The sequence below is a fragment of the Eutrigla gurnardus genome, assembly GCF_963514095.1.
Source record: "Eutrigla gurnardus genome assembly, chromosome: 18".
Lineage (NCBI taxonomy): Eukaryota > Metazoa > Chordata > Actinopteri > Perciformes > Triglidae > Eutrigla > Eutrigla gurnardus.
The window spans coordinates 5,924,884-5,943,585 of record NC_139929.1 but is presented as its reverse complement, the minus strand read 5'-3'; the positions used below and the strand labels follow the sequence as shown (position 1 = coordinate 5,943,585).

At 45.7% G+C, this 18,702-nt stretch overlaps 2 protein-coding genes across 4 annotated transcripts; one reads left to right on the top strand and one right to left on the bottom strand.

Annotated features, from left to right (window-relative positions):
• The first annotated feature begins 204 nt into the window (after positions 1 to 204).
• LOC311028741 (phosphatidate phosphatase LPIN2-like) lies at positions 205 to 10,288 on the top strand. 3 transcript variants are annotated; one of them, XM_084033487.1, is made up of 20 exons: positions 210 to 366; positions 3,004 to 3,204; positions 3,910 to 4,005; positions 4,097 to 4,371; positions 4,450 to 4,566; positions 4,728 to 4,854; positions 4,934 to 5,372; positions 5,666 to 5,765; positions 5,866 to 6,053; positions 6,287 to 6,380; positions 6,470 to 6,539; positions 6,632 to 6,715; positions 6,824 to 6,903; positions 7,256 to 7,415; positions 7,521 to 7,669; positions 7,750 to 7,836; positions 7,946 to 8,098; positions 8,728 to 8,842; positions 8,939 to 9,042; positions 9,133 to 10,288. In XM_084033487.1, the coding sequence occupies exons 2-20, from the start codon at positions 3,013 to 3,015 to the stop codon at positions 9,275 to 9,277; spliced, it is 2,775 nt and encodes a 924-aa protein (XP_083889613.1). In that variant the 5' UTR covers positions 210 to 366; positions 3,004 to 3,012; the 3' UTR covers positions 9,278 to 10,288. The 3 variants fall into 3 exon arrangements, with proteins under 3 accessions (XP_083889612.1, XP_083889611.1, XP_083889613.1); XM_084033486.1 differs by having other exon boundaries at positions 205 to 366; positions 2,953 to 3,204; positions 8,728 to 9,042; XM_084033485.1 differs by having other exon boundaries at positions 206 to 366; positions 8,728 to 9,042.
• A 146-nt stretch (positions 10,289 to 10,434) lies between these two features.
• On the bottom strand, positions 10,435 to 18,698 carry emilin2b (elastin microfibril interfacer 2b). The gene is made up of 9 exons (XM_084033498.1): positions 18,508 to 18,698; positions 18,281 to 18,406; positions 17,080 to 17,261; positions 15,357 to 16,967; positions 11,799 to 12,008; positions 11,666 to 11,719; positions 11,538 to 11,588; positions 11,340 to 11,456; positions 10,435 to 10,936 (listed from the first exon to the last, which is right to left on the bottom strand). Exons 1-9 carry the CDS (start codon positions 18,624 to 18,626, stop codon positions 10,611 to 10,613), a joined length of 2,796 nt encoding a protein of 931 aa, XP_083889624.1. The 5' UTR covers positions 18,627 to 18,698; the 3' UTR covers positions 10,435 to 10,610.
• Between the last annotated feature and the right edge of the window lie 4 nt (positions 18,699 to 18,702).

The following is an 18,702-nucleotide window of genomic DNA, read 5'->3' as shown; positions in this document are numbered from 1 at the left end:
TATGTAATAATGAAACAGAAACAAGGAAACTGATTTTGTTTTTTTAGTTTTTTTTAGTTGTAATTTTAGAATTTTACATCGATTCCTTTCTGGGTTAATGGACAACCATCTTTTCATTCCTCACAACTCTCTAATAATTAACCTGAATAATTAACCTTATAATTGGACTACGTCCTCCTGCTTTGTGATCACGTGCAGCCTGAGCGCTGCGGGGGTCACGTGCTGTGGTCGGCTTCGTCACAGCAGCAGAGAGAGAGAGAGAGAGAGAGCGAGGGAGAGGAAGAGAGAGGGAGAGAGCCTCGAACAACCCGGCGGAGGAGCTGACTGAAGGTGTGACTCCCTGCGGGTGAGCCTCTACTCCGGCAGGTAGGTGACTTTTCACCAGATAGGAATACGACACCGTCTTTAGGATTCATTTAGAGGCTCGTGCGTAACTCGGCAGATCTCCATCAAATGTCTGTTTTTGAAGATGTCCCTGAACGCATCATATCTTTAAAACACTTTCCCGTGGAGTTGACGTCTACAGGTGCTTTATGTGACATAATATGGTCGATACGAGGTTGTTGTTTTTGAAATGATGTAACAGTCCTCTCCCCCCCTCAGTGGCTGAGAGTGCGCCGGGCTTATCATTTGATTGTGTCAAAGAGCAGATCTGTCCAATGGAGATAAGGATCCGGACTTACTGTATTATATATCCCTATTGTGTGGAGGGACAATCAGTGAATCGGTGTCACTGAGGTTCAGGCTGTTGTAACTGCTGCTCAGCTCGCAGTCATTGTGGAGGGATGAAGCACTGAAACAGCATTCGGTGCTGAAAGGTGGTGGATTGCAACATATCCTGATCCCAGAGCTGCACATGTGAGGATTATGCTTTTTTTTAATATAATTGTACATTCAAAAGTGTGTTTTTATCTGTTTGACTAAATGCTGATTGGTCAGAAATAACAGCTGATGGGTTCATCAAATGGAAATAACTGTAAGGTGCAGTTGTAGATGATCAGCAAGATCCATTTCAACTTACATTACAAACCCACTGTGACACAATGCCGGCTGACGCAGCATCACCTTGGACGTAGTGAGCGTGACATACGTGCCGAGACAGGGAAAGCTAGATTAGTCCTAATCTTGTTTACAGGATTAACGCCTCTTAAGGTCTCCCCGGGGTGTCGTGGAGGAGATCTGGTCCGTGCTGGATTCGTGTCAACAGAGTACGGGCTGTTTTGTAACGTGACCGGTCAGCCTGATTCCAGCCGTTACTGTGTGAGGCGCCCGTGTTGTTGAGCTTTTTAAACCATCAAGTGGTTGCAGTTTGCATCCTGTGAATGAGGAAGAAGCACATCAGTCACCGGCGTCCCAACTCAACATCCACTTCCTCACGTTTGGAGCTTGTTATTATCATGATTATCAGTTAACATGCTTTGTTTTTACTTAGATGATTAATCAAGTGATCATTTTTGGGTTTTGAATACTTTGAATACGTCAGTGTGGGCTCTAGAAAATGGTAATTTGTTATCCATTAATCCAAAAAGAATAATTGTGAGGCCACATATAGTAACACATAGTAGTAGATAAAGTGTCCTGAAGCAGTAACTAAGGAGTCTTCTGACTGATTAACCTAAACAAAGAGGTGCTGCAGAGCTGTGAGAGTTCACACAACGCCGTGTTGTCTCTCATCTGGACTCTTCTGCTTTGTCCGTTTAAATGAGCGATTGCTCTTTTCACTCCACAATGCGAATCGCTGAGGGAGATGCCACAGCAGCAACACGGGACCCCGTTATCAGCCGGTGGCTCAATAACACCGGGTGCCTTAGTAGCAGTTTTGTTCGTAATGTCTCCAGATCCACAAATAATCCACATTATAGAATAAAGTTCCATCTATTGCACAAACAAATAGTCGTTTTGAGGTCTCTGTGGAGACGTTTTGTTCAGGCGGTGGCGACGGGGGCCAAGAGAGGTTATGTAAGTGAGTCAGGACTCAGGACTCAAACTCATAGAGGAGCAGGGTCGGCTGAGGGGGCCTGAGGTCCTGCCAGGGTGACATGGAGCTCTCACAGAGGGTCCCTGTAGAGCTGCAGGACCTGAAGTCCCCTTGGACTCTGGTGAGTCAGGGGGTTAGTTATTCTTTTGCTATCTTATAGGAAACATTTATATGACCTGAAATGTGCAGTGTTGACCTTAAACAATAATGTGTCTCCACCTTTCTGTTGGAGGTCCGAAGGATTAAAATACCATAATTGACAATTTTCTCCTGGTATTTATCACCATCCAATAGTGCTTTATGTTGTTATCAGTGAAAGTCAGCAGAGTTCTAGTTGTCACCTGATAGCTGATTATCACAACGAGCAGAGATATTTCTAGAATGGGAATCTCAGCAGATGCTTATATTTCCATCTACCGTTCAGTGCTTTAGTTGGTGCAGAGGCTGCCAGTCATAGAGACCGACTGGTTTCAAAGTCCAGCAGCTGGTATGCAGCTCTGATTTCAGTGTAAACCTTAATACTGAAACACATTGCTGCAGGTTGCCAGATCTGGTCAGACGTATCCTCCACGTTGCAAACATGCATCTATAAAACGTCCTCTGCAGTGAATATAGGTCCAGGTGAGAACACATGATGACGCTCACATGACGAGAGTCTGACTGGGATGATCAAGAGGAACGGGTGTATTAAAAACTTGGGTTATATCCACCCAAATTGGGCTTTTCTTTGTGGTATAGGAAAAAGAAAATGAAAACCAATATTTCTAAAACCTCGTGGAGAAAAAAGCCTTGTTGCTGCAGTCGAGGGCCTGATTAAGTCTCCATCAGGACTCTTTTGAGGAAAATGGGACAGAGCCGCTGTGTTTAGGGACCGGCTCGCATTTCCTTTCCAGACTATTCTGAACAATAGGAGCCACGTTACCGGGGTTACTGACCTAAAAGAAAGTAGTCCCGTTCTGCTTGTTTCATAGCAGGTAATAGATGCAGAGGAAGTAATAACTAACGAGGAGTATTCCTGCTGGTAGGTGGACACCATGAACTACGTGGGGCAGCTGGCGGGCCAGGTTCTGGTGACGGTGAAGGAGCTCTACAAGGGGATCAACCAGGCCACGCTGTCGGGCTGCATCGACGTGGTCGTGGTGCGGCAACCCGACGGGACCTTCCAGTGCTCCCCCTTCCACGTTCGCTTCGGGAAGCTGGGGGTCCTGCGCTCCAGGGAGAAAGTAGTGAGTGCCCTCGTATTAAAATGACTGAATATTTGTTTTATTTAAGCTTTTTGCTAAATTTTAACTTATGTTTTTAATTTGGAAAACTCCATACATGTCTTACAATGTTCTAATGTCCCAGTGGCTCTCTGCTCCTCCTTCCTCTGAAGGTCTCTGAATATTTCCATCCAACTCTGCACTCCGTTTCCTACAAGGACAGATTGCCCTTTCTCTCTATTTATATTATCTATTTATAGACACTGGGTCGTTGTCAGCTGACTGCACTAAGGTTGAGATAGACAGACTAAAGCTCACTTTAGCCTCAGGAGAGTTTAGCGTTGCAGGTAGTAGTTTGTTGTTGACAGAAGACTTAAAGGGATGTTTTTTGGCGTGTCCTAATAATATAAATGTTGACATCTTGCACACTCTATTATATTATTGTCTACTGTTTTAACAACCTAATTCCACCCAGGCGGCCCAATAAAACCCTGTCTGTTTAATCCAAGGATTGACATTTTTGGCATTTGCTGAAATAGCAATCCTTTGTACAAGCTGTTCCCTGTTGTTTTTCTCTGGATTAACTCTAAATCTTCAGGTAAATCTGTGGCAGATTTGATTTGACCCACAAGCTGTGTATGCATATGGTGCTTTTTCTGCTGTAAACAAGCCTGGAGTTGCACAGTTAAGATCCGAGTATTTCTAACAGAAATGTGTTTTATTTTGCAGATTGATATAGAAATCAACGGGGAACCTGTAGAGCTGCATATGAAGCTCGGAGACAATGGAGAGGCCTTTTTTGTCCAGGAGACCGAGCAGCACAACGTGAGGGTCCAAATCTTCAGTTTAAACTGATGTTGAACTAAACTAAGCATTAAACCTACAATACATACTGTTTTTTATTCCCTCAACACAGGAGATTGTTCCCGCCCACCTGGTGACCTCGCCGATCCCCACGGAGGAGAACCTGTTCAGGAGCAGAGAGCCCAGGTGTGGCGGCCCAGCAGCGGAGACAAGTCCACCTCTGAGTCCGGAGGTGGACCTCCAACAGGGCTCCAACATAGTGGGCAAGAAGAAGAGGAGACGCAGGAGGAAGCACAAGGTCGAGCCACGCAAGGAGGAGCAAACCACGTCTGCAGGCGGGGAGCCGGAGCTGTGTGAGCTCAGCTCGGACGAGGAGAACAACGGACGGTGAGTCGACGGTTTCAAAGATGAGAGTTTTATGTTGTTCGTCGTAAACCTGTTAATGCCATCGCTTCCCGTCTTCAGGGCATCTTCACTCTCCGTGATGAAGGACAACATGGACCACAGGCAACATTCCCCCCTCAACGCGCTGGAATGGGACAGCTACCCTTTCTCCGACGGAGACTGGTCCCCTTGCACTACGTACGCCTGCCCTCTCTGTCCCGTCACAGATTTACATTGTTCATACAAGCATAGTGCAACAATGAGACGGCCCACTTTATCAAAACAGGAAGGGCAAAATAAATCCCATGAGCTGATTACAGCTGACTCGGTGGAAATGTGGTGTTTTTTTTTGCTTACAGCAGGGAGACGTCGGAGCCCGCGACGCCGAAGAGCGACTCCGAGTTGATGGTGAAGCCGTCGGAGAGCTTGCTGAGGGCCGAGTCCCACATGCAGTGGACCTGGGGAGAGTTCCCAGAATCCACCAGGGTAAGACTTGGGTCTTTGTGGGAAATTTATGGGGTTGAAATGCATGCATGTATATTTAAACTGTCTTTCGTGCATCCAGGTCAACAAAAAGGACAAACCGGAGCCAAAGACGTTGACCATCACTCCCTCTGAGAACACACACTTCCGGGTCATCCTGAGCACAAAAGCGATGGAGGAAAGGGAAGCGGAGAGAACCACGGATCTCATTTGCAGTATTATAAAGCCCGAGCCTCGGACCGCCAATGTTGATCAGTGCATCTGCACCCCGCAGCCCCCCGACGCCGCGTCACGCAGCACAAACATTAGCAAGCACAAGCCGGACCTTTCGGAGTCACGGTCCAGCAGTTTTACCTCGGAGCCATGCGCCACGAACTCTGACCTCAGCCCACAAACCTCACGCGCGAGCAGGTGGAAGTCTTCACCGCCTGGACGCCGGGACAGCTGTCCGGCTGGAGCCGGTGACACGGCCGGAGACTCTGCATCCTTTAAACCCACCGACTCCCCCGCCAAGAGGAGAGGTAACACAAACCGCCTCACAGCTGCAGTATTTATCATTCTGTAAAAATGAAAGAGATGTTTCGGCATAATTAGAAGTATCTTAAGACTGAAGAAAGGGGCTCGTTATTCGTTCATTGTTAAATGTGGGTTAAACCCCCGATTCTATAAAGGAGCCTCTACATACGGTTCACATGGACGTGAATGTCAAGAGGAAGGATGTGGTTTCGGTTCGGGCTCTGCATTCGCATGCAAAAGTGAAAAGGAAATAGTCGTTGTTGTCTGAGCAGGCGTCTCCTCTTGCTTTCGTAACAAGGTGTGAGGAAGAGGAGCCAACATCAGGGGCCTGAAGATATTTACCTGGATGACCTGAATGTACTCGAACCCGATGTCGTCGCCCGCTACTTCCCCAAAAGGTACGAAACCTTGAGAACCCTTGTGCCTTTTGTATAGCAACTATTTATGCAACTCTGTGTATTCTTGCTGTGTGAGACCGAACTGTGTGTGTGTTTGCAGTGAGTCTGATCCGGTTCCTAGACAATGGGATGAGCCGGGGAGGCGCTCCGGGTCCCAGTCTCCCCAGTCGGTTGGCAGCGCGGCAGCAGACAGCGGCACCGAGTGTCTGTCCGACTCGGCCGGCGACCTTCCTGACGTCACGCTGTCGCTGTGCGGAGGCGTTGGCGAGAACTCGGAGATCCCGAAAGGTACCAAGATCTAGTAGCAGCACGAACACCAGTCATCACATGTTTAGATCCATAAACAAAATGCAGGATATTTGACTTTAGAAGCAGCAGCTGAACTAAGTTTTTTGCCTATTAAATGCTATGCTTACTACATATTTTACTTTACTTCACCCTTTATTTCATTTTCATATTATAAATACTATAAGCAGTTATCATGATTCATAATTCAGCTTTTATGTTTCATTTATTTGTAGAAAAATTCATGGAGCACATCATCACCTACAATGAATTCGCAGAGAATCCAGCAATAATCGACAATCCCAATTTGGTCGTTAGAATTGCAAACAGGTGAATTTTTCCTCCTCGGACCGTCATCACAGCTTGAATGATATTGGTCTGCACATTTATAGCTATATAAAAAAACACATTCTCCTCAGATATTACAACTGGACGCTGGCTGCACCGTTGATACTAAGCATGCAGGCTTTTCAGAAGAACTTGCCAAAGGTATCCTGTGTGTTTGATAATGTATACACTGATATTAAACTGTATCTGCACTTTATATCTATTCACTTATGGATCATTTGTCTGAATGGCAGACTACAGAGGAAGCCTGGGTGAAGGAGAAAATGCCCAAAAAGTCTGGACGCTGGTGGTTCTGGAGAAAGAGCAGCGTCAAGCAGGTACTGAATATTTGTGTTTACAGCAACACATCAGAAATCCTTGCAAAAAGAAGAAGATTGTATACAAAAACTATGAGACATGATGATATAATAAATGTCTTTCTTCAGTTATCGTCAGAGACCAAGTTAGAGAGACAGGAGTCTCTGAGTGCAGAGAGCCCCGCCCTTCACCCGGCCACAGAATCACAGTGAGTCAGCAGCAGAGCTCCGTCACACGACAACACAAGGTTGTGGGTAAACATGTCCCACACAGGATCAGCACAACGCTCAGTTTATGACTCATAAACTCATAAACTGCTGGGAGATCCTAATTTGTTTTGGGGATTCTTCAGGATGCATCATGTTTTTATGTAAAAGTAAGAAGACAAAAGCATTCTGTCTTTTAAAAAAGCAGATTAACGGGCAGATGAGGAGCTTTACTGCCCTCTAGTGGCTCTAAATGATTGTGCAGGGTTTTTCTTTTTGACCCTGAGTTACATATAAACATGGCTTTTGATGCCGTCTGCCGGTCTCGCTTCAGTCTGCATTCTCTCCTCGCAGGCAGAAAGCAGCAGAGTGGTCCAGCGACGACGAGACCAAAGAGCTGAACTCTGTGGCGCCGGCTCTGACGCCTACTGAGCACGTGCAGGCAGAGAGTCCAGTAGCGGCGCCGGCGTTTCCCTCCTACAAGAAGTCCCTCCGCCTGTCGTCGGACCAGATAGTAAGAGGCGTGATGGCTGATAAAAACGCAAAACTGTCTCCTCACTCACCCATGTGACACTGAAGTAACGGCAATGCTTTTAAATAAATTTTCATCGTCTTCCAGGCCAGCCTGAAGCTCAGGGAGGGGCCTAATGATGTCACCTTCAGCATAACCACTCAGTACCAGGGGACGTGTCGCTGCGAGGGCACCGTCTACCTGTGGAACTGGGATGACAAGGTCATCATCTCCGACATCGATGGCACCATCACCAAGTACGAGGGAGTCTACATAATCCCATTCACGATATTTAAAAAAAAGGTTTTTCCTACTCTGAGTGCTTTTCCTCCTGCAGATCAGATGTGTTCGGTCAGATTCTGCCTCAGCTCGGGAAAGACTGGACTCATCGAGGCATCGCCAAGCTTTACCACTCAGTGCACGAGTAAGATCCAGATGTTTTAAACGTCACATTCAAGCTGTTTATCAAAAAGATTATCAAACAGCAACGCGGCTCCGGTTAAGTAAACGATGTAAATCCCCGACTTCTACAGGAACGGATACAAGTTCTTGTACTGTTCGGCCCGAGCCATCGGCATGGCTGACATGACGCGGGGATATCTGCACTGGGTCAACGACAGAGGTACCCTCCTGCCTCAGGGACCCCTCATGCTGTCTCCCAGCAGCCTCTTCTCTGCCTTCCACAGGTAGGAAACGCTCCACCGATACAGTCAGACCAGGTTTCTGCCTCTGATTTGTTTGGAAAAGTTCATTCACAGGATTAGAGAAGTAAGATGTTTCCAAGGATGATGGATTTGAAGCAGCATTGACCGATCTGATATTGATGGCAATACTTTACAGTGAAGATGCAGCAGGAACGTCTGTTATTTAAGTTCATTCAGTCATTCTGCTTTGTTGTTTTCTTTGCTTTGCTGGAATTGAAAAGGGTTAAATGTATAAATTTCCATCCATTTTTTTTCGTTACAATATAGCAATTATAATGAACAATGTTGAACAATGTGAGCATTTTAGCATAAAACAGCATTAACCATTTAATCAAGTTAATTAATTAATTAAAATTTTAATTTAATTCCAACATTATAACGCAGAACTGTTTTTTTGCTTTAAAAAAATTCAAAAATCTCAGTATTTTATGTTATATTCGCACTGTTTGGTCACCTTGCTGACCTGTTTTTGTGGTAATTTTGACTCTAAAGATGGTTAGAAATGGTTAAAGTTGACCCTGTAAATGGTTCGAAATTAATTTAAAGTAGGCAACTCCAGCAGCAGGTCAGAGGTTAAAATACTCATCATTTCTTTGTCATCGTCTCGTTAGAGAAGTCATCGAAAAGAAGCCCGAGAAGTTCAAGATCGAATGCCTCACAGACATCAGGAACCTGTTTTTCCCAAACACTCACCCCTTCTATGCAGCCTTCGGAAACAGAGAGAGCGTAAGTTTGGGCTTTTATCGGAACTTCTTTCTCGTCACAACAGTTGGATGCTTTTACTCTGACAATCATCATTACCGTCTTTCCCCCACGATCCAGGACGTGTTTGCCTACAAGCAAGTAGGCGTGCCCACGTGTCGGATATTTACGGTGAATCCCAAAGGGGAGCTGATCCTGGAGCAAGCCAAAGGCAATAAAACATCGTGAGTATTAAAACATCGTGAGTATTTAAGCATCGCTGGTTTGCTGTGGTGTCTCTCGGATGTTTGACGTCGCTGCGTTTTCCTTCACAGATACAGCCGGCTGAGTGAGCTGGTGGAGCACGTTTTCCCTCTGAGGAGCTCACAGCACAGCGCCACCTTCAGCTGCCCGGAGTTCAGCTCCTTCTGTTACTGGAGACAGCCGATCGCCGAGCTGCGTTTAGAGGAGCTGCTTTAATAAGTTATAATGATGATGAGTCACAGAAAGTCTGGGATATGAATGTATTCCATCTGTTTTTAAAGCCAAAGTATGACATATCAGTTACTGTTCTTACCATTTGCGTAGTTTGTGTTGCAGTGGAGGTTTAAACTGTTCTGTATGGAACAAATCACTGACTATTGATCTCTCTCCCTGACTTGAGAGCTATCAGACAAAAAATAATACAATGAAATATGTATAGCAGCTATGTTTTCAATCCTTTAAGGCCTTAAATATTTAATGGTCTTGTTATTGTCTTACTTATTTGCTCCGAAGCTCAATGATTTTGCACAAAAAATGTGAAATTATATGACTCATAGTATATAATTGCAATAATGCAATGTGTGTGTGTGTGTGTGTGTGGGGGGGGGGGGGCAAAGCACTTTCTGTACTGTAGATTTTGCTGCTATTTTGGTATTTTTCCAAAAATCGAAGTTAAATTGATAGTAATTTATCTTTGCTGATGACTTGTTTGATTTTGCCATTGGGAAAACTGCATTATTTTAATTCCATGCCTGTTTTTGGTTTTCATCTTTTTTTTGATGCTCAGCTGTAAGTTAAACGTTATGCCTTCTTTCTATGAAAGTGACGCGCTTTGTGTGAAGAGAACACACGGTATTTTCCTGGTTGCGTTGAGTCATATTTCACTTTCCAGTCGATAAACTTCTCTGCTGCTGTTGTGATAATCATGTTTACATTATGATGGAACGAATGAAGCACAAAGTATGTTTCGAAAAATACATTCAACTGTTTGATCTGCTTTTTATTTGTGCGCCACTGAAGAGAACTAAAAATTACTTAAAGTGATTTGTAGTGTAAAGTATGAACTGTGTACACATTATATTTACTATATGTATTAATAAACTGTTAAATGAAATGTTGGATGACGCTTTAATAAAAGCACAGAATGAAAGAACAATTATAGCTTGTTTTACACATCATGTTAGCACCAATGAGATATCTGCAATAATGAAAACTGGTCAGAACTGAGGATGAAGATGTTTCTGAGAACAAAAACACAAACTGAAGTAAAAAATTTACAAATTGGAACTGAAATTCAAATTTTAGCACTTAAATGTAACTTTAGTCAACAATTAATGATCAAGCAAATATATTCATTCAAAATTTAGGTCAAAAAAGAAAACTTCACAATAAAAAATATAAACTAATTGCAACATAAACACACTATATATTAGCATTAACGTTTCCTCTTTGTTCCCTGCAGATTTCCCTCCAATTACGTAATACCACCTTATTAATGTGTCCCCAGTAATGTACGCCATCCTCCATATCAGGTGTCTTTAAAAAGGGGCTACCGTTTCGAAGGGCCGGGGTAGAGAAGCACCGCGCTGAAAGACGACAGGATCTCGGAGGAGGTGGAGATGGCGAGTTTCCCGGTGGTCATGACCAGTCCTGCTCGCTCTCCTCTCCTCAGCGGCAGAACCAGACTCAGCGAGGCTGGGCTGCTGCAGTCGCAGCGATCGCGTGACAGCGGCGCTCCTGAAGGGAAGCCCGTCGAGTCTAACCTCTGGATGCTGCGATTGGAGACGGACAGGACCGCCTCCACCCTCTCGCCCCGCTGGGCCGCCAGCACCGCCGTCACCAGGTAACGGCCGTCAGCCGGGGCTGTGAAGATACCTGAGGACACAGAGATGCTCTTCATTCCCACATCCACCACTCATTCATGGTCTCCAGAGGATTAATCCCACTATACTGGTCCTCTAACTGTCATTCAAGATGGATTGGAATCACTTTTATGAACTCTTAAGTTCAGAGGTCATTTTTCTTGGCTTATTGTAACATCATATATGCTTATTAAAGCGGGCCAATAATAATGTGTAGTACAGCCTATAGTACCATGTGTAAAAGTACTTTGTAATGATGCTACGCCATTAAAATAATAGTTGTTGACAGACATATATTCATAGAACAGATTTTAATTCTATATTGGCATTAAATCACAAATGAACAACAATTAATTGACATAATCAACAGCAATCAAAGTGAAATTTCCAATAGCAAACCGTGGAGTAAAATGTACCTGTAAGAGGGTCATAGTGTCCTCCATCGTTGACCAGCACCTTGTTGAATCGAACGATCCCGACCTCTCCCTGGAACGGGGGAAGGGTCAGACCAGCTGAGAAGGACACCTCCTCACCTGGAACGCAGGGACGGAAACGTTACCTCACAAACATTATAATAAAGGTGGAAGAAACCTGCAGGATGGATACATTCTGACCTGATGCTGTGGCGGGTTGCTGGGGCGATAGTGTGCGGGGAATGTTCACACCTGTTCATCAAAAGAAAATTAGTTTTCTTCCACTCTTCAGTTGTGATGCAGAACAAAAAAAGAGGGGTATTATTTACCTGAGATGAGACGTGTGCTGGGCTTTAGTGAGTCAGCGGATTTAACTGGGGAGGCTATGAAAGAGAAAACAATAAAAACATTAGATGTGAAATAAACCTGCAGAGCAGAGAGAAACATGTCGCCGTGTCTCACCTGGAGCTCCAGCAAAACCCTGAACCGGCATCATGCTGCCGTCCGTCCCTTTGGGCAACTTGGACGAGCTCATCTTGCCGGGAGGTCCCGCCTCTCCGGTCTCCATCACAGGTGGCTGTGGGAGGGGGGGGTCCGGGGGGCCGACCGGCCCCGAGAGGCTCTTACTTGAACCCTGGGGAAGTCCTACGTCCTCCACGGGAACCTGAACACCTGAAGAAGTCAGATATGGAGTGAGTGATGGGGGGCGAAGCTGCAGGTCAGAGAGACACAGGGCCAGATGTTTGGATGCCGTAAATCCAGTCGCAAAGCTTTCAATTATGAGCAAAAAAGGGCAAATGGTCATCGGTTACTACGGCAACCTTTAAGACAACTGAAGGTGCCAAAATCTACTGTAATTATATTGTGTGCTGTAATAAATCTCTCACTGGAATGACTTAGCGAAATGCATAAGCAGTTAGTTAAAATAAATACTTGCTTTTCTTGCTATGACAAGTTAAAGCATCTGCTATGAAAAAAAGACGACGTTCACATAATGATAGAAGGAAATTAAATATATATACACCTTATAATATGTACACTAAACAACACATATTTATGAAGGACGATAAGGTTAGCCAATAAAGATTCAGGTTTGCAAGATTTAAGAAAACTGTCAAATAAAAGAAAATATCCAAAGTGTGAGGAGAGATTTGTCTCTTTTGTGTCTAAAAACGGCTTTGTTTTTGGAGAAATGTAACCAGATATACTGTATTTAACAGTAGAGCAACGTTTGTTGACGGTGGACAGATTTATGTAATTTAAGAGCGCATCGTCACCATAACTCCAATATAATTTAGTTTGTCACGCACTCCTTTTCCCGACTTTCACACGAACCAGATCCACGTTTCAGACGATGAAATGACTCGTTTGCACCAAGAGATACTGACAAACCTCACGGCAATGACATGTCATTATATTCTCAGTTGCATTTCCACCTTTTCGCTTTGATTTTCACTTTCCGAGAGCCGTGCGACTGCGTTTATGTTTATGTTTATGGTTACCGTCGGCTCTCATTAACAGCCAAACAGTGAATGAGTATCGGAGCCTGTTATTATGGACACAAACAGAGAAAATGACAGACCGCTGCCACCTCTCCCATCATTTGGTGATGGGCTCTGAACTGAATGGGAACGCAGCATTGCTGAGAAACCACAGCTGAGACGAACCCTGGAGTTTATCAACAGATCAACCCCCCCCCTACCCTAACCCGGCTGGGGGCACAAAACGTCCAGACAACAGGCCCCAGACTCCAAAAAGGAAAAGGCAGCACATAAAAGGCATACCAGCAGCATACCGAGACACGGCCACATGTTCAATCACCACACAGCTTGTCCCCCCTTACCCTGGGGAGAAGGGTCATTTAGTGTGGAAGCCGGAGAAGTCTGCCTGTTAAACGCAACATGTGGAGAGGGGCCGGTGTGGGACCGTAAAACAGCCCCGAGGGGTCCCTCCTGCACACACGTGCACATGTTTCACTGGTCTGCGTTTGTTAGCGGCGTCGCTCCCTCATATAAAACCAGGTTTGTGGGGGAGTCTTTGATTCAAAACTGATTTCAGACCTCGTGCCATGAGAAAGGCAGGATGCATGTATGCGCTCGGCAGGGTTTGCCCCGATGAAAGAGGCGAGCCGTAAACAGATGCAGCTGGTTCTGCCGGCGACCACACGTTTTGCATCCTTCCAGCGAGGCAGCATGGGAAAGCCTCAAACCCCCCGACAGCTCCAGGATACAGCAAACAAGGCCACTTTCCACATTACACACCACATAATAATTATGACTGCACAGCAATGTGGTAAGTGGTCGAGTCACACGCTTTAAGACTTTGATTGAAGAATCAATAAATCCAGCCTCAGAAGTCCAAAGATAAAAAAAGGAGTTTGCTACATTTCTTCCATCAGGATGACAGAGTATTAAATGAGAAGCTGAAGGCTTTATTGCGCTTGAGGAATTTCTGTCAGGTCCCGTCTTGTTTTTTTTTGGTTGGTGGGGTAATCATGTTTGACCGGAGCGTGTCACTCTACAAGTTGCCTTATCTTCAAGCAGGTCATTGACCTACGAGCGTAACCATGGAGCTTCATCACAAGCAGGGAAGCAGGCTCTCTTATCTCACTAACGGCCCCTAATAGCGCTGGAAGTGAGTTGAGGCTGCAAAAACCCGAGAGGGATTCAGAAACATACACAAATTCTATGCAAACATTGGTAATACTGTTTTTTTTGTGATCAATTATTTATATAATAGCTATTTCAAGGTCAAGAATTGACTTTCTTGCTGATTTCAGTTGAAATATCAACCACTTTTTTCAGGGCCCTTGGGAACCAGTAAAATAAAGCACCGGGGAGGTTGTGAGAAAGAGTGATAGAAGTGTCCAGTAGCACCTAATCCAAACACACTGATGCTGGTGGCTCTGACATGAAGAGGGCCAAGAGTGTTTCCCGTGATAAGGGGGGGTCTCTGTCTCTAATGGACTCCTCTTCGGATAAGCAGGGAGGCAGACGATAGGATGAGGCAGCTGGGAGGGCAAAGACAAACCAGCCATCAAAGTATGAAGATGAAGAATTAAATGCTATATTATGACAACAACCATGGGGCGGAGTGGCAACATGTCCCAGTCACCAAAGACTGGCAACGATTAGAAACCTGGCATCTCTTAATGCAAGACTGGAACCAGGACAAGAACCGGAACTACTTCATTCAGGCTCACCTACCCTGAGATTCTGGACTGGATCGTGTGCTGCATGACCTGCCACACAGACCAGTGAGTGAAAGTGAGCCGGTCCCAGAGGAAGAGGGTCGGCTCGTAAAACGTTATGGGCGTGCTTCTAGTTCACATTTACAACTGTGAGAATTCGAGAAGTCCGGCTTCGCCTCACGGGCATCGTTAACGAGCAGACTCACCCGAGAAATATGCGATAAATGCATGAAAATGTGCATATATGCAACAAGTCTTGCAATCATTTCCAGCATTATGATATTCAAATGTCATCACGATATGAATAAGGTCGACCCAAAAAAAGAATCTGTACATACATACAGAGTTGTAAGAGACACACAAATGCACACTTGGATGCATGAAAAAGTTGAGGCAAGCGATATTTCTTTATGCCAAAAGCATTGCTCAACACAAGTGGGGTTTATTAAATCAAGCATGTGTCTCCAATCAACCCTGCCTCCTTTAAACGTTGATGGTCAAAATGAAAATCCAACTTCCTCTTGCTCGCACGGACCGGATCAAACGCCAATAATTGGACCAAACAAACAGACTCCGGTCCAAGTAATGATCCAAAAGGTTGGGAAATATTACAGCTATTTTTACGCATCTCAAAACTTCTACTATTTAAACTCCTGTGGATAATAACTCAGATATAAACCTGGAAAAAATGGTACAAAGCGAGGCATTGTAACTGGCCACAAATCCAAAAATGGGCAAGGGAAGTAGATTGGTGATGGAGCCACACCCTTCATTTTCATTTGGAAGAGGAAGAATGTATCCGGGTGTAATGTGTTTGCATAGCCGCTCACCTGTCTTCCCAGGATCGCCGTCTGTTAGCACCCGGAGGTCTCGGTCTACGTTAGAGACGAGCTTCTGGAGGTTCTCACAAGTTCCCCTCAGACCTCCAATATCTCGGGAATGAGCTCTGACGGTACCATTCAGCTGGCTGACGCAAGTCCACAACCCGGCGACGTGTTTGTTCAGACCCTCTTTGATCCTCTGGAGGCGGTCGGAAATGGGATCCAGCTTGCCACATAAACGCTCCACGCTAACGATGCGGCTGTCCATGTGTGCGATCTCCTTCCCAACGTCTTCAGTTTGTTCCCGGCATTGGTGGGCCTCGGCTTTCACCTCCCTGCCCAGCTCGTCCAGCTGGTTCCTCAGCTCCCGATTCTGAGTCCTGTGGACCTCCAGGAGGTCCTTGGCCTCCTGCTCCGCCCCTGCTTGAACTTGACCCAACGTGGCATTGAGAATCAGAGACACCTGCAGGTCCTCCACCCGGTCCATGCGGCCGGTCAGATAGCTCAACTCGTCACGTACATCCTCAATGCTGGTGCTGTAGTTGAGGAGTTGCCCCTCCAGGGCTCCGAGGCCACTGATCTGGACTTGTAGACTCGTCTCCACAGCATCTACAGCGGTTCTGCAGCTCTGGAAGTTTTGTTGAATGTTTTCGACAGCGGTCAAAAAAACACCAGATGGGGAGTTGTTGCTTGTATTCCGCAACAAGATGGTGATCTTGTCTTCCATGGAGGCCAGCTGGTCCTCCAGAGTCTTCCTCAGGTCTTGGATGGCCTCGGCCTGTTCGGCCTGTACAGAGAGGCACTGGGCCACGATAGTCTTCTCAGACGAGTTCAGACGGGCCTCTAGGTTCTCCACAAGACGGGCGTCATTTCCTTGATGGACCAGCTTGGTCTTTAGGTCCTGGATCTCGCTGCGGAGGTCCGTCTCTTTTGAGTCCATGAGCTCGGCCAGGCTGAGGTAGTTGGCCTCTTGTCCCTCACACTGCTCTCGAACCGACATGATTTTATAATCGCACGAGTTCTTTGTGTCTGCCAGTTTGATGTCCATGCCCTCCATTAACTCCTCCCTCAGCACGCGGATCCTCTCATCCAGATAGGCCCGCGGTTCGATGTCAGCGGGCGGGGGGCCAGGAGGCGGCGGTGTGGACAGCTGGTTCTGGGCGGCCTCCATCAACAGGTGAATTTGCCCGTCGTGGCGGTTGACGCGGCCCAGCAGGTCATCCAGGGTGTTGCCCTTGGACTCCAGCTCGTCCGTGACCTGGCTCATCTTGTTCATGACCTCGTCCATCTGCGTCGGGTCGCTCCCGAAAGAGAAGTCCTGAATCTGAACGGTGTGGGGATCTGCGCTCCTCGCACTGGCGGGCTGCCTGTAGTTGCTCAGCAGCGTGACCAGCATTTTACTGGCGTCCTCTTGGAAATCCAGCCTCAGATCGGAGGACATGTCTGTCATTCTCGCCTGCATGTCGAGGACCATCTGGGAGAGCCGCTGCACCTCCTCCTCCAGGTGTTGCCTGCTTTGAGATCCTCCATGACCCCCCGATGGCCTGTGACCTGTATGACCTCTGAACTGCCCGTCCCCTACCCACGGATGGTTATGGTTTACTGTCCGCTGTTCTGGAGCTATAGCAAGAAATAACAGAGAAAGGGACGGGAAGCAGGAATATTAATGCTTTTATTCTGATATTTTCAGCAGATACTTGTTTATATACTTGGTTGTAATCAAGTCTTTCACCTTGAGGGACTGGAAGACGTCCAGGGACAGAGGGAGCTTGAGGCAAACGCTCGACTTGAAGCAACTTTATGTCTTTCACCTCCCAGCAGTCGTGGCCCTGGTAGCCTGGGCAACACCTCCACTCCAGCTCCGTTACCGTCTTATACGCAATCTTATACATGGGCCTAAAGTGGGTCCGATACCTGGAAGCATTTAACAGGAGGATGCATGAATACATTCTAAAAAAAATCACAGATGTTGCACACAATGGTATTATTTATAGTTCCTTAGTAGAGCGAGAATAATCATTCTGCACAAAGCTTCCCCTCGGGAATACAACACAAAGCAGCAGAATAAAATCTGTTGGCAACTGAGGGCAGATAAACACCACTCCCATTTGCATTTAATTAATCGGGAAGAATTGGGAAAGAAGCAGCTCAGACTTTCCACCACTTCCACCCATGAGGACACTGTTGGCCCACATGTTGCTGCCACTCTATGATTCACGACATCTCAGCAGTGGATTTGTTGCTCAATGGACACGGATTCAAAACAACCGTAGAATGGCTGCCAGTGTTTGATGTTGATTAAGATATTTATACATGAATATTGTTGCTTTCCAAGTCATGTTTTTGAGATTCCTATAAATATAATCTCTTTATATTACAGCAATTAATTTCAAGAAACACTAAAGGTATCGCAAAGGGAAAAAACTACTTACTGTAAATCAGTGGTAGAAAGCACCAAAAAAAGTACATTTAATGTACTTTAGTACACTGTTGATGAAAAAGGCGGCCATTTATTTCCACTACATTTGGTTGACCTTTTTAAATTTCATCACAAAGGTCTTTAGATTCTAGGTTTATTATACAGCGCCTGGTAAAAACGTTATTATTTATTATATTCTAAATGGCTGACTTCCGGTTAGATTTTTCTTCTTCTACATATTAAGTTGAGCTAATTTGATACATTTAGGTAACATTTAAAGGAGAGGTTTTAGACTTGGAAAATGTTGTTGGATTAAAATAATAATCTAGTAAATACAAAATGAGAATGTTCGAGGAACTAAACTCAAGAAATGTCTTTTCACTTCATAGTAGTGTTTTGTCTGCACAAACAGCCACACTGCATGATAACAGAAACATAATTCTCATCAACATTGCTCAAAAATAATGACAAAAGTGAAGAATATCCGAACTGTCGTGGACTTCTTGGAACTCACATCGCCTGTTGCGCACAGTTCGGCATCCCCGGTGGACACGGCGGAGCCTCCGGCTGCATGAAGCTCTCGGTGCCTCCCACGACGGCGCAGCTCACGTTCTTGTGCACGACGTAGGCGCACCAGTTTCTGCGGAAACATCGCCGGTTAATCGCTCCACTTCCCTCGTTGCGTGGATCACTTTTTCTTCACTCAATTCGTTTGTCCATTCAAATAGAATCATTACTCACTTATTTCTTTGTCTTGTTTCGGTGCCAGAATAGGAGTTTCCCTGAAACGTGCCATGTTGGAACGGCGTTCCGCTGATGAGAGGAAACGCCATCAAAACGTGGATTAGTCCACACCTCATGGTTAACGGGGTTTAAAAACCCACCAGGACGCGTCTCGAATGCAGTTAAGTGATCAGTGAAGGCACCGCGGGTTGT

What these genes read in the sequence shown, in the direction of transcription:
- emilin2b (XM_084033498.1), bottom strand. Translation starts at nt 18,626, where the DNA reads ATGAGGTGTGGACTAATCCACGTTTTGATGGCGTTTCCTCTCATCAGC. An exon ending in GGGTTTTGCTGGAGCTCCAG is followed by an intron (nt 11,720 to 11,798) that starts GTGAGACACGGC and finishes TCTCTTTCATAG; the next exon opens with CCTCCCCAGTTAAATCCGCT. An exon ending in GCAACCCGCCACAGCATCAG is followed by an intron (nt 11,457 to 11,537) that starts GTCAGAATGTAT and finishes CCTGCGTTCCAG; the next exon opens with GTGAGGAGGTGTCCTTCTCA.
- LOC311028741 (XM_084033486.1), top strand. Translation starts at nt 3,013, where the DNA reads ATGAACTACGTGGGGCAGCTGGCGGGCCAGGTTCTGGTGACGGTGAAG. An exon ending in AGGAGACCGAGCAGCACAAC is followed by an intron (nt 4,006 to 4,096) that starts GTGAGGGTCCAA and finishes CCCTCAACACAG; the next exon opens with GAGATTGTTCCCGCCCACCT. An exon ending in ATCGATGGCACCATCACCAA is followed by an intron (nt 7,670 to 7,749) that starts GTACGAGGGAGT and finishes TTCCTCCTGCAG; the next exon opens with ATCAGATGTGTTCGGTCAGA.